General features: G+C 38.4%; 1 protein-coding gene across 1 annotated transcript in view; it reads right to left on the reverse strand.

Annotated features, from left to right (window-relative positions):
• Positions 1–14,519, reverse strand: part of nrxn3b (neurexin 3b) — a 252,380-nt gene extending 237,861 nt beyond the window's left edge. The window contains exons 1-4 of the mRNA XM_087806280.1: positions 14,402–14,519; positions 8,672–9,681; positions 1,477–1,494; positions 1,117–1,143 (exon numbers count right to left, since the gene is read on the reverse strand). Of these exons, the coding sequence (XP_087662406.1) occupies positions 1,117–1,143; positions 1,477–1,494; positions 8,672–9,368 (742 nt within the window). The 5' untranslated portion in view covers positions 9,369–9,681; positions 14,402–14,519. The remainder of the gene's footprint in view (positions 1–1,116; positions 1,144–1,476; positions 1,495–8,671; positions 9,682–14,401) is intronic.
• Between the last annotated feature and the right edge of the window lie 1,127 nt (positions 14,520–15,646).

Below are 15,646 nucleotides of genomic sequence, written 5' to 3' on the forward strand. Positions count from 1 at the left end.
ATGATTTTGGTCAATTTTAACTTCATCACATAAATGTAACACACAATTTTAAATCGTTGTCGACGGAAATTTGGATAAAATATTAATGTGAACTCGCCGAGGAAAACACAAGATATAACGCAACTTAAAAGATGATGATGATGATGATGATAACACAGAGTTAAAACAACAGATGATATCGATTACAAAATAAAAGTAAATATTTAATGTTGATTAAAATGGTCAAGTGTTGTACTAATGGAAGGATCACTATGGTGCATTCAGTAGCCTGGGAATGATACCATTTTCAGAAAAGGAAATTTAACATTGCTTTCAAAATTATAAAATGTTAATGAATTGGGGTAATAAATAACAAGCCGTTGACAAACAAAGATTCTCCAAATGTATGTGTTATGTGTCAAACTTGTGATCTGGGTTTTAAACCTGACTACACTTTATTTGGAAATGCATATTATTTGGTTGTTTAGAGCAAGGTTTCAACAAAAAATACTTTTTTTCAAGTAAGTAAATACAAGACAAGTAAGATAATGTGTTGATATTATGGGTGAAATAAAGAGAAGTGTGAGTTGAAAGTATATATTCTGTATATTTAAAGTTGACATGAGTACTTAACTATGTTTAGCCCCCAAATGATACCAAAACGTTTCACATTTTATTTTTTTTGATATCATTCAATAGATGTTTATATTGCTTTCCGTAACCTTCTTGTATGATTCGGGCTGACACCTGTGAGGGAATCCAAAATCAAAATCCAAGTTTCTTTTTAATCCCATTTGACTCCGATTGCACCTCGGTGCTTCCCCTCACACTTCACAGGTCAATGCAGCGGAGTCGGGACAGATAAGCCGTGGTACTGGGAGAAGCAAACAATTATGTAAGCCTCCAAAACGTTGTGTGAGACAAAGGTTAGGAGACACAGCAAAGGTGAGTCGAGGTAAGCCGTGCATTCTTTTCCCCTGGATCAGACAAACAGTGTGTTTGCTTTATCCAGAGCAACAACAAACCAAAAAAAAAAGAATGCACACAGACAGGTAGGGATGATGTAATGATGGTGTAATAAAAAAAATAAAGCCATGCCGAAGGTCAACCATGAATTATATAGAAAGAAAGAAGTACCTTGATCTGCCTTCAGGTGTGCGAGGCCTTGAAGAAAAGAATCAGACAAGAACAAAGAAAGATTTTAGGACACACAAACACACACCAATACGGATGCTGTATTGTCACTTTGCATGATTTGCTACACGCCAAATCATGGCCGACTAAAATAATTATTTAGGCTGTAAGAACCTAAATATTTTATATCACAGAAGAAAAGAGAAACGCATGCTGGAAGTTCAAAAAATGTCACATCCTATGGCTATTAATCATGGTTAGAACGTGTTTCAGGGACCTGCAGAAATTAATTATATAGTAAAATGATTGAATAAGGTTTTTAAATATATATTTAAGTTAAAGAAAAAAAAAGGAGAAACTCACCTGATTTTCTCTGGACTGCTGTGAAAAGGAAAAGACGACGGAAAGAGAACAAAAGATTCTGATTAGCACACGTTAGCTTGATTGCATGTGGGTGTAACATGCAATGAAAGAATCACACGTATAATAATTCCCTTTCCATGTAAAAGGAGCAAAGTCCTCTTGACATGTACGATAAAAAAAAAACCAAGGCTGAAGGACTCGAACAGATTGCTGCGGAGAGAGAGTCAAAAATCGAATCCATTCTCTGAAGAAGTGAAGGAGATTGACATTAAAACTTGAGTGACACTCAAAATGTTGAATATTGGCAACATAATATTCAGCGCATCACATCGCAGAGAAAGAAACATAAATCCACAGAGGCAAGGATTTAGTGTTGTGGATGTGAAATGCTTCCTATCAGACCCAAATCGTTTCTACTCCACACTGTAAACTCCCAAAGCTAGCAGGCGATGATTCCTGCTCGCTGTTGACATAAATTCAACATATCTTCCTTTTCTTTGCAGGGGGATGCTCATTCTTAGATCCAGAGTCGGAGTGAAAAATAAGTCACGCAGGGGTCAATACCTCGCAGCGAAAAATTGCAGCCTCGATGCCGGATGAGACCTTTGGGGTATCAAAACATGCCAGCGTGGCTGGTTTTAGACATCACAGTTCGTCGAGTAAGGTCACGGAAGAGTTTTATCGGCATCATCACACCTTGCGTTTGATGTTCTAAAATAAGGAGGATGTTTGGTCGTTGTTTTTTTTTTCCCTGGTGAAATATCACATTAAAAGAGACAGTTAAAGGTCAACTCTGGAGCCATTTCTGCTCCCTGTTGACGGAAAGTCATATTCTATCAATTTTAAAACAGTGTTAATGTGTTTTGCCAGGATTTTGAGGAAAAAAGGGATTTGGAATTTAAGTAAAATTGAAAAGGGCAGCTAAAAAGCAAATTAGAACAGCTACTGGTTAAAGTAATAACTAGCTATTTTGTGTTATTTACTAATTAATTTAATAGGATTCAGACCTAATTCTATCAAAGCAATTATTTGAATATAATTCGACTTTATTTAAGAGGTTCATGTTGTTAAAAATGAAGATCGAAGACCTCAATTATTTTGGATCGCAGACTTGTTCCAGAACAATGGCTGATATATTGAGGTTTCAGTCCAGTCTCCTTAAGGGAGAGCCCAAAATGGCTGCTGCTCCTACAAGGATGACATTGGCGAAAGGAAGGACGACGTGCAGGCGAGAAGAGGGGGATGGGAGGCAGTGGAAGCCGCGTGTTGGACAATAGCGCAGCGACCGAAATTAAACCGCACGAACATATCGGATGTATGCGCTTATTCTTCAATCTGCGTACGCGTGGTTGAAACTATGTTCCCATCTTGATAAAGCCCTGTTCTCAAGATGTGACATCATCCAGAACAAGCCAATGTGCTGCTGAGGACATGTGGTCCGGGTGTAATCCTCTGCTCTATTTTACCAGCAGCTTCAAATCCAAACATAATTTCCAGCTTGGGCACTAGACACATGCCCTCTGCGCTGGAAACAGGCGAATCCCTGCAACGTTTTTTTTTTTTTTCCCGCTGACCTACTTTTGATAGTAAGATTATTGTAACTGTCATTTTTTTTTCCCATGTGTGTTTATTAATCCCCAGAGCTAAGCCCGAAGGCACCATTTCAGCACTTGCTTAACAGTTTGCTTGCCCTGCAGGCCTCTATTGAACGACCCACCCAAAGTCCCCTTCTACGTACCTGTAATGCATTCAAAAGGAACCGATAAAAAAAGTACGAGGGACATGGCTGAAGTATTTGCGAAGCTAACGGTGGCGGAGATTAAGGATGGCGCCACAGGAATAGCACGCCAGAGATTTTGCAGCGAGAATTTGGCAGCCAAAATTTGACAAGGGAGATGTATCAGTGGCAATCGGTGTCTAATTTCAGTAAATATCCCTGACAAGACTAATTCCTCTATGAGGGATAAAAGTCGACATGTGTTTCCTGCTTTAATTATTTATCGGTTTTATTATTTATCCAATTTTATATCCCATTCTGACTAGATGCAATGTTGTCAAAATTGTACGTCTTGAATTGCATTTACCGTTATTATATTTAATTTTGAACTAAAAAGAAAAAAATCTCTAAATAATGTAAAATCTATCCTATGTTGTTTCCATCTTCAGCGTCTGATGAAGCTTCATGAAACAGTGTCATGTTGTTTAGAGGTCAGTAGGTGGCGCCATCACTTTAAAATGATGTGATGTTTCATTAAAACATTTGTCCAAAACAAAAGAAAAATAGTGCAGTGACCGCCATCTAGTTGACTCTGAAAATAATGACACTGCTTCATGAAGCTTCATCCGACCATCAATAGTAAATACTTCTCCATGAGAAGTGACTTTTTTTTAAAGCTCCTAAAGGTACAGTTAAACATTGCAAACAACAAAGAAACTGTATTTAAATATTTAGAAGAAAGTATCTCATATTTTCCTCAAGGTTTTGCTAAATTCAAACACCAATTAAATGGGAAACAATTGAGTTTGAGTTGAGATTAAGTGTTGCTGATGTTGTTTTGCACTACTTTAATACCGTTGGGACGTGGTGACCATTATTTCCTGCTTTGTGATTCCGGCTGAGTTAGAGTAAACAAGAACTTTAGCTTTGGCCGAGAAATGTCGAAATATTGCTCGGTCCAGTGATCCATGTGAACATATAAGCCTGTTCTCATTCCCATAAAAAAATGTTTTACCCTAATATTTTAAATGTCTGATTTATTTTATTTTTATTTTATCTTTGTTATTTTACAATTACATTTTCATGACTGTAATATTTAGCCATCAATGCCTCATTTCACCTTTTAAGGAATCGCTGCTATAAAGGAATCTTTTAGCTAACAAGCTCGCTACAAACAGTTCTCAAATCTCACGTGTGGGTTTTTAACCAACAACTAGCAGCTCAAAACTATTTCCAAGTAACGAAAAAAGGTCTAAACAATTATCTGACTTACAATTGTAATTCTTCTTTCTTACGATGTCTTGTTTAAGCCTATGTCACAAATTCTTTAATTCTTTTGTGATTTGCATGAACCATTCTGTTATCTTAGGTTCAAGGTGACCCGGAGGCCTGAAAACAAATGTGTTTGAGGTATCCCTTCTGTTGCTTCTGGTTCGGTGAACGACCTTCTCCACTGCATATTTTGTTATGGAAGCCAGAGGCAACACACACCACATTTGTTTCCGGGTCACCTCGACCCATAGATAATACAAGGGTTAAGAAGCCTCTGGTCCTCAATTGGTCGTTTCTTTAAAGTTCTCAGGGTAGGAACATAAACTGAGAAGTCTTTTAGATATTTACGGCCCTCTTGTGGTCAGTGCAGAACTTCGGGGGAACATCATTACAACAAATGTAAAGCAGTGAATGAATCTTGATTCAAGCCGTTTTTTGTGTTTCGTTCGATAAACTTGTCAGAGGAATTTATTTTTTTATCCAGAGCGGTTGATGGAGAGGTCGTTTTTTAATCAGCGTCCAGTGCTTTCAGTTATCTCGTTTTCAGATCCCATTTCTTTTTTTTTTCTTACCCAGCCAATGTATCAAATCCGCCTTCTAGGCCAGTGGGCTAGCAGGCTACAATTAAGCACAAGACTGGCAAAATGCTTCCGAGGCCCAGTTCGCTCAGTCAGTCAACCAACCATCTGCCTGTTTTAACGAGCAGCTCGGGGGCTTTACCATGTATGTGTGTGTGTGTGTGTGTGTGTGTGTGTGTGTGTGTGTGTGTGTGTGTGTGTATGTGCTGTAAATTCAGAGTTCCAGTGTGTGCGAACCTGCTTTTATTCAATGCGATAAAACAGTGAATAAATATTCAGAGGTTTGACAGATTGCTTTCCCGCCTCATTAATGTACAGCATAATCAACAGTTTGCGTCAGAGGCAGGTGCGCCGAGCAGTTGGTCACGTTTAACCGCAACTAAATGGCTAAAAGTCAGATCGTTTACTCCGAAGCTCCGGGGGCGAGCCTCGCATAGTCAACATATGCGTACATGTGGTTGATGGCTCCGAGACGCGCCCGCCGCGTGACGTGGCATCAGTATTTGTGCGGGTTTTTTTTTTTTTTTTACAGACAAATTAGCCGTCACTGTCCTCATTATCCTCCTAATTATGGTTTCCTGTCTCTGTGGCATAATCAGCAATCAGCCACATCACTTAATAGGAAGGCAGGGATGAGCGGCGGGAAGTGGAGCCGAGGAGATGATGTGCCAACTTGCTCGGCTTACAGGGGTGGGACTGTGACGGGAAGTTTTCACGGATGTTGTGGTTACGCGAAAAAAAAGAAGAAGAGAATTGGAGTCAATTTGTCTTCACCACGTCCACGTGGCTACAGCTACTTATCACAGAGTCTGATGAGTCTGGATCAAAGCAAGTACCAAATAAAGTCTTCTTGACCATCAGGTCAGTGTGAAAACGACCACGTAGAAATGTTGAATTTCTACCTTTTGATGATATAACTTCCGTTAATGATGGTCAACTATTATATATTTTGCATTTCCTTTTTTGAATCATTGTTTAATGGCATGATTGATACACAATTAACATTTTTAAATACACTATACGCACCTGTCGATAATCTATAATGTGATATTCACATACTTTTTTTCGGTACCTATAACGCGACAGTAACACAGCTGGATAGAATACAATCGAAGCCATGTTTTTATTCTTGAGTATTGACAGTTGGATTTCAGCTTTTGGTGATTTTTCATCGTCTATCGTCTTCATCTATGCATTATCTCTCCCCCTCTTTTTATATCCCTCTTGCCCTTCCTGTTAGAGCGCCTCCTGGAGGACAGGTAACAATTAAGTGATTGGTCCAATCGCTGTACAATATCACCACAAAGTTTATGAGAAATATACTGTTTTTTTTATATTCACACATTTTTTGTTTTTAAAATAATTGTGTGGTTTTTGATCCGATGACAATTTTATTTAATGTATTTGCTGTCCAAAATAATTGTAAATATTTAATTCATAAATATTATTGACATACTGTATAAATAAATATACATTTTTTTCTTTATATTGTTAGAATAAATTGTTGGTTTTTTTTTTTCAAATGTAGTATAACTTTAAAAACATTTTCTTAAATACTTTACTTTTTCTTTTCTTCGCCCTCACCATATGGTCGTACACATTAGATGATTACCAGTTTTTCTCGCCCATTATATATGATGACCTCATTTGGAATCGAACGCCCGCCCCTTTCATATGTCCATCAGAGGTAATAAGCAAATGGGAAGAAGTGAGTAAGGGGCAAGTCCACATCTCCCGCTTGACTGCTCTGCAACCAGCACACTGCGTGCAATCGCTAACAAAGCCACAGGCTAGCACTTGGGATTAAATCTCCAAACAGATTCATTTGAGCAGCAAATGAACTGCATATTATGAAACCAAATAGATGGCAGAAAATGAAAGAGCATACACATTGAAAAATACATCAAAAAGCATTATATACAAGAAACATACTATACAGTAGAAAAGCTATAGAATTCAATGAGCATCCCCCTGTATTCATTTCTGTAACATCATTACTTGAGGGTGGAGGAGAATCGATATGGGTCTGATAATATCAGTGGTAAGAACCAAGCATTGGAAAGAAGAGTATTAAACAGAAATCAGGTTATTTTTCATGTACTCAACAAAAAACAACTAAAAAAAATATATATACAGTATATTATATAGTATGGTGTCTAATAGTATTTCTTTTTCTATGCCTTACCTTATTTTACAAATATAGGTTTTCTTGCAAGCTTTCATGTTGTTCTCATTCATAAACTAAATTGTCTTTAACTGCTATTTCTGATGGTAAAATATGTTTAGGACAATTCAGCCGTTTGCTCAAAACAGACATAATCTGGTCTCATGAGAAATAAATTGTCTACCTCTCTGTCGTAGGAAACAATTGGATTTTTCATGAAAAAAAAGCTAAATGGATGATACAGGATTTAAAAATAAAGCTTTGTAAATCTGTATATTAAAATGTAGACAAAGATGGATTATTGTAGAACAACGCATGGTTTTGGAATCCCCGGAGAAAAAAAGCAGATGACTCTATCTACGAAGGCTGGAAGAGGAAATTGAGAGGAAGCTTTCAATCTGTACCTCGGGGGTTCCTGCAACACCTTGCAGGATCAGAAGTTGATTTAATGGAGAAAAGAGCGTTGTAGTTTTAGTCATATCAGCTAATAGCACATCCTTCTCATCACAAGTAATAACTGCGAGGGCAGACGAAACGCTGAGCACATCACCTTCGCATCCAAACTCCCAAATGAAATGTGACGACTCTCTCAAATAAGCGCACAAGCTACAGAGCGGAATTGAGAAATCCATGAATATTATTTACTTATTTAATCAAGTTAGATGCTCGTGGCAGAATGGCGAGGCCCCAACACTGTCGCAGAAAAAGCATATTTACCATTTTAGCAATGAAGTTCGGGCTGTAAAACATGCAACAAAGTGACAGGAAGCAAACTTTCCAATTTGAGCAGCTAGAGTTCCATTAAGAGGACGCTCGATTAAAATAGATTTGAATTCCAACAGAAAGTTTTTCTTACTCATTACGAATCAACAACCTCTCCCTGAGGTGAATTGGCAAACATGAAAAACACATCCTTGACGCTTATTGGCTACGTTATAAAAATACAAACATACGTTTCAGAAAAATCTGTGTGAACCAACCAAGGTAGTAGTGATTTGGGTTGATGAGGCTTCATGACACTGCATCGGTTGTTTAATGCTATTGATGTGCTAATGAAGCCTCATGAAGCAGTGTCGTGTTTCTCAGAGCGCAGCAGGTGGCGCCCTTAGTTATAAAAATATGTTTTTTTTAAAGAATAGTCCTCCAAAGGAATGTATTTTGCAGGAGACAGTGACATCTAGTGTTCTCTAAAAATAAAGACAATTCTTCATGAAGCTTAATCAACACATAATTTAATGATAAAGTGTCTAGATTTTAAAAGGCCACTAGACGTCACTATCTCCTGCAAAGTTCTATTCATAATCATTTGCTGTGATCTACTGATTCAATGAAACCTGCCCTCATTTTCACTGAGGGTGTACTCTAGTGGCCTTTCACACTGTTTCGTGAAAGAGCATCAGAGGGCCTCATCATCCCATCACTACTAGACGGTATTTCATTTAAAGAGGAGGCTGACTTTCTTACCTTCGGTGCAGTATCGACCTACAAATCCAGTTTTTGAGCAGTCACAGTAGGTTTCTCCGTCAGCCAGCGAGCAGATTCCCCCGTTTTCGCAAGGGCTGTCCGTGCAGAGGCCCATCATCTCCAAGCGTACCTTCTGACTGTTGATGAGGGTGGGCAGCTTACTCCCATAGCTGAGGTCCGCGATGACTCCTTTGAAAGGGGGTAGGTCACGAACAGAGGGCAAAGTGATGGCCGACGTACGAATGTCTCCTGGTAGCCCACCGAGGAAGAGGTCACTGATAATCTTCATGAACTGTCGCAGCGGTCGCACCTCTCCCGTCGTGGTCTGACCGTCCACTGCCAAACCAGTCCGCAAGTTGTGCCTGTTGACGGCGGCAAAATGCCAGCGGCTGTCGTCGACCCTTTTGCCGGAGGTGATGGTGGTCTCTGCGCAGTCGATGCTGAAGCGGAGCTGAAGCTTACCCTGGGATATCGTGAGGAGCAGGAAATCACAAAATCCGCCGTCGTCAAAGTATAGCAGCAGGCCCTCGGATTGTGATGTTTTGATCTGAAACGTCAGGTCACTTCTAGAGCTGGCGTCCCAGCGCAGGTAGCGAGCCCACTGACCTTCAGAGCCGGTGAACTCTAAGCCTGTGGTGAGGCAAAGAACTGTACTTAGCATTAAAAGGACTTGGCTCGGTAGACTGTGGAGATTCATTTTTAAAATGTGTTTTTTCACAATGTTAAGGTCCTCAAAGCGTTCAATGACGGCTTTTCTGTCCAGAAGCAAATAACAGTAATCCCTTTTTCAGTTTAATCTGGAGGTATATATGCAAAGTATAATTCTGATTTATTCAAGAAGATGGTTGTGCAATGTAAAGGAAATCCTTGGAGGTTTCTTTCAGTGAATGAAAGCTACATCTTGTCTTTTCTCCTTGAGGCGACTTCCAGGATTGAAGCGCTGGGCCTTCATTAATAAATCTGATCTGTGCCCCATGTTTTGATGTCCAGCTTCAGCTGCCTTTAGAGAGCTAGAAAACAGAAAATAAAACATCATTAGGGAATTATTCAGCAAGAAAATGGAAAGTGCAAAGTCACGTCATTGTACAACGATAACTGTTGATGAGCTGATGAAGCTTGATGAAAAGGTTTAGGGTCAGTAGGTGTCACTATTAATATAGTTAAAAGCAACGTAAGGTTTCAATGGAGCAGCAAAAGCTAAAGATTATAGAGCGTATATAGCGTGAAAAATAAGAACATTGCTTCACAAAGCTTCATCAGCCCATCACTGCATATGTGTGCAACTAAAAAGTGAAACTTATAAATGTTTAATTTTGTCCTGAAAAGAGGTTATTTATTAAAAGTTTGATAAGAAGCCAAGAAGCAATTTTTGGCAACAAGTAGCATTAATGACCATTTTAATATTCATCCTTCTTTCCTTTTAATTCATTGGGGGTTCAAAGGGCAGCAGTCTATGAATGAAAATTAGACTTTCTACTCCCTCTTTCATAGTCAGGCCAAATATGACATGAAATCCATTCTGTATTGCCTGGGGCATCTCCCGCCTTCCCAGAAACACTCAACAGGGACGTGTCCAGGAGGCTCCCAGACAAGCTCGAACTGAAACTGGTTCATTATGGTGGAGCATCCATCCTGCTCAACATGGAATCCTCCAAGACAAATAAACTACCAATAGAGTCGAAGGATTGGTTTAAAAGGCTGTTCTACCAGAAATCTATGTTCTACTTGAGAACCATGTACTACTAGTAAACTAGCTGACCACTTCCACTTCACCACAAAAAATGTCTTGTTCTTATATTACAGGAAATACAGCAGTTTCTGTAGAGAATTAAGTATTGTTTTATGATGCCAATTTAATTACATGACTAATAGTGTGTGGTCTGAATAACATGAACCTGAAATTTTTACTTTAACTCCAAATACCCTCTCCACGTCCTTCTAACCATCTTCTCTTTTCTTCTACCCGTCTGTCCACCAAATCTCCTCCATAGATATAAGTGAAGGGCTGATGAACTTCATGAATCAGTTTCATAATGTTAAGGCTCAGTAGGTGGCGCCCTCAAAGCAGTAGATTTGTGCAACAAAGTAGGCTAAAATATGGCAGAAATAAAGATAAAGTTTCATCCAACCATTGCTAATAAATGTGTCATTGTTGAGACAGTTGAGTGTGGAAGATGCAAACACTGGCACTAGTGCACTTAATCTAAACAACACAATACACTAATTTCATCAAGAGGTTTTTCTGACATATTGATATTGAGAAATATCTCAAAAGCGCATATGAAACAATTGTTCTGCAATTACCACTCAATTTTATTCAATTACATATTATTTAAAGTGTCTTATTATAACAAAGTTATCTCACTTTACAGTTAAATTAAGACCATATTTAAGAGAATAAAAACAGATCCCAGCAACTCAACAATGAGTGTATGACAGCGTGGCAGTGGCAAAGAAAAACTTCCTTTGTCCTTTTTGTAGTAACAATATTAGTGTTCATGCAAAACATGCATCTTGTTTTCTTGCTAATCTATTTTTTGTCCTACCTTATTGAAAAATAAACATTTTAAGTCAGTCCAGAAGGTGAATGTTTTTCAACGTATTGACCTCATTAGGCAGAAACAAAAACTAATTATTAACCTTCAATGGGCATTATGGTAGACAGAACCTGAGGTATAATATAAGTTAATAAAACATTAAACACGTGGACAAACGAAGAGACAAAGACTTATCATAGCATCATACTCTGGAAAATTCTTACTGCCAATTTAATAGTGATGGGTTAATAAAGCCAGTCATTATATTTAGAGACAACTTGATGGCTCTTTCACCTGTTTAATATATGATTTATAAAAGCCATTGAAAAGTGTTGGTGCTGTGTGGTCTGCAGTTGGACTGCATCATTTGTATTTTGAAACTTAGATAATCATTATAGAGACTAAATTAAGTTTTCCCAGTCAAGGAAGCTCTTGGTACCAGGTTCATATACATCAAAGAGCTAGTTCCCCTTATGATATAAGGCGAGTGGGCAATCAATAAGGAGGTGTGAGTCACAAGATCCCGATATAGCATTGTCACCATTTAATTTACACACCTTCAATAGGTGTGTAAAGTAGAAGACTCCTCCAGCACATTTATACTATTCAACAAATCACTCAAAGCGAATACCTCCAACAAAAATGCAAAATAATAGAACACATAAAGTATAAAGGTGGTTTCTACAAAATAAAGTGACAAAATAATTGAAATAAAACATTTAACATATAAAACATTTAAAAAGAACATACTATATCATAAATAACATGGACGTGAGGTTGTCAGGAGGTTATTTAAGGGTAAAATATGAAGGTGTTCTGCCAAAAACTAACATATTCTGCCATTATTTCCTGCCTGTATTTGAATGAACTTTGCTTAAAATGATTCCCCTGACGAAACCCGACCCACGCGTGTACTCGTGCTGCCTTTTGCCCTTGCAATTGTTTTGGCCGTGGACAGACAAACACACAGCGTAGTCACGACAGTCGCTCAGACCCGTGCAACACAATAGGCCCTTTAACCACCTGCCTTGAATGGTTAATCATGCTGCAGCTATTGAATTTTCGTAAGGGATACCTATTCTAATGCACTTTCGGTGTACGCATGTGTGTCCCTTTTCAGAGCAACACTGGGTGGCATGCTTTTGGTTTACTTGGAGACACCCTCATAGAGACAGCGGTCGGGTTAAAAGGTAAGAAGAGAAAAAAAAAAAAAAAAACGAACAAACCCACAAATAAAGTCGTGTCAATCTGAACTACCTTCTATTGAAATGCTGTGTTTGTTCTCCCCCTCATAAGCAGGCTCAGTTTCCCTGTGAAACTTGAGATGCCTCCCAAAAAAATTGCCAATTAAAACAAACTTGTTGTCTGATGTTTGAAAGAGGAGTCGGGTATCTAGCTCAACCAAGGCTGACAATGGTTGTCTTGCTGTAAAGTAAGCAATAAACTGGAAGATCTTTGCAGTAAAGTTTACATCATGGAGTTTAAAAAAAATGATTATCACAATCATTTTAAATTATATTTTTCTGAGGAGGCTAACCCATTCAAAAGCATTTTCCTTCTGGACTGACTTAAACGTGTTACTTTTTTAATAAGATTAAATACTACAAATAATATAATAGCAAAATCATTTTCTATAATTTTCCTTTTGATTACTATCGGTGACAAAAACATTGAAAACTACAAAAAGTACAGCAAGATGTGTGTTTTGCATGAACGTATACAACGAAGCAAAAAAACGGTATTCTTCATAACACCTTCAATGACGCAGGAATTGTGTTAGCTATGGCGAAATTAAAATAAAAACGCATTTCCCTGATCCAGAATTAAACCAGGTACCCCAGTCAGGAATCCTTTTACCCCTATTATTTTGTCCAGAGTCAAAAAACAACAACTTGTGATCTAATATAAAAAGGCTAAAACAATCTCAAACTTATTTTATAACTACTGTTACATGAACTTTAATTTATTTGAATGAGATAATATATGCTTTAGAGACAAGTGTCTTGCTCAAATGAACACTGAAATGGCTTTAAATGCCTTATGTAACTGGTATGTGTGAATCATACATGTCCATAACCTGGACAGCAGTGCCATGTATGACGGTCACATCAACTACCTGCTGTGGCCCTTGATAGAGCCGTACTCATGCTAGAATAAGCACTTTTTTTTTCCAGGATATATACTCCTTGAATTATTAAATAGAGCAGGATATGAGAAGACCGGCATGGGATACAGTCACTGACTGGCCATAAATGATGCATTGATGCATCCAGTGTCATTGACATGTTTTGTAATACAGCCTAGCCCCGCCGCCCCCCCTACATAAAGCACTATAGACCCCCAAGTCCCAAACTGCCTGTCTATAGCAAGACACAGCCTGCAGCGATGATTTAATCAGACATCAGTCAACACGGACAAGAGACTATCGGAAGTGTGTCCACTCCTACAGGAACTCCTGTTTGACAGAATAGGGTCCAGAGAGTCGAGGCAGATCCCAGGAGCATACAAGCCATTTGAGAATAAGTATTAAAAAAAAAAAAAAGAGTATATATTTTATGTTTAAATTAGGGGTGATGATGTAACTTGACCTTTATATGCTTGCAAGTGTAGCCCAGAGGGGTTAGTAGAAAATATACCAGCTTTAATGGTTAAAAAGAGTGGATTTATTTTTAATTAAATGTTGAATTCTAGTTATTTATGCACAAATTGAAAAAAGTTGAATTGCGTTTGGATTTAAGTCAAATTGTTTTATTTAAGCAAGTTATTCCTAATGCGAGTTTAAATCCACGTTATATAAATTGTGTCGCTTCAACGGTCGATCCACGCAGCAGCTCTGCACCGTTTCCTTCGCTTCACACACGGTGGCAGTCGCTGTACTTTACAATAAAGACCAAAAAAAAATGTATCCATCGATTATAGATCGAGCGGTATACATTTTTGCGCGTCACGCAGGAGAGCCTCGACCGGTTCGTCTGGAGCTCGCGCAAAAGACGCCGGGACTCACTGAGCCGAAACTTTACGCTCCGACGCTTCCTCTCGCCATTCATTTATTTCTCACGATTCGGTCTTGATATATATGTCTCCCGAGGGGTGTCAGGATTCACCTCGGATCACCCGCTTTCCTCCTGACAAACTCCCCACATCAGTGGAGAGACGCACAAGACAAACATCATCCTATTAGAAGTGCGCCTACCTTCACGTGCGCAAAGTGGTCCTTGTCTTAAACCTGGATCGGGGTAAAAATATCCAAATGGTTCGTAAACTTCATCCAGGAAAAATAAAAAAAACACGGTGTTTGTGGAAGTGACAGCAAGTCCTCCGGTCTCTCCAGCTCACTTCAGTGGACGCGCATCTCTCGGCTCACTCCACGCATCTGATGATGGGCCGTGGATTTTTCTCCCACTGTGACGCTTCCGACCCGCCTTTTTTCCGTGAAAAGGGGGCGGATGGGGGGGTGGGTTGATGCTGGTGGGATGAGCATTAAAAAAACGGACAGATAAAACATAACAGCCCCTCGGGACACAGTCGATTCAGAGAACTCTCCTCGGTTTTGATACTATATATATGGGTCATTCTAGGAAACTGGTGAATTTCATGAGGTCTTACAAATATGAATTTATATTTGGTTAACGAATAGAAATTGAGGTGAATAATAAAATGGTTCATTGTCATTTTAGATACTGAATATAACTTTACTGAACTTTAAAAAAAATAATAAAGTTGTCAATTTTGCATGTGCAATAAAACATGCATAAAAGTATCACCTTTAAATATTTTCAAAATGTTAAGTCCTTATTTAATAAAGATCTACACTAGCACTGAAATGTTTTAAAAAAAAAAAAACTTGAAAAAATCTTGGAGGAGCCAATGTCTCAAGGATTTGAGGTCCAACACAATATTATTCGTTTACGATGAAGCTTTGCAAAACAGTGCAGTATTTTTTAAGCCTGATAGGTGGCGCCCTTAATCTAAAAATGATGTGAGGTTACAATAGAAAAGCTTTTCTAAGTAAGTAAGTAAGTGAGTAATTTTTATTTGTATAGCGCTTTTCTAGACCAGGGTCACAAAGCGCTTAAACAATCAAAACAATATTCAATAAAGTATATACTTTAAAGGTCAAGATAAAACTGATAACACAACAGGAGTTCCAGAAAATCAAGGAAAAGCCTGAACAAATAGAAACGTCTTAAGATGTTTCTTGAAGGAGTCAGTAGATCCATCAAGTGCAAAGATAGAGGAAGATCGTTCCAAAGCTTAGGAGCAAATAGAAATAGATTGTACTGGAGAGAGTGACATCTTGTGGCCTATTAATAAGGGAACTGCTTCACGAAGCTACATTCACACGTCACTACTGAATCAGAAGCTTCTTTTTTTTTTTTGCCAGTTATGTAAAAACACAATGTGGGATTTTTTTGTGGTGGCATTACAGAATAAAAGA

This window comes from Callionymus lyra, chromosome 13 (genome assembly GCF_982586985.1).
Source record: "Callionymus lyra chromosome 13, fCalLyr1.hap1.1, whole genome shotgun sequence".
Lineage (NCBI taxonomy): Eukaryota > Metazoa > Chordata > Actinopteri > Syngnathiformes > Callionymidae > Callionymus > Callionymus lyra.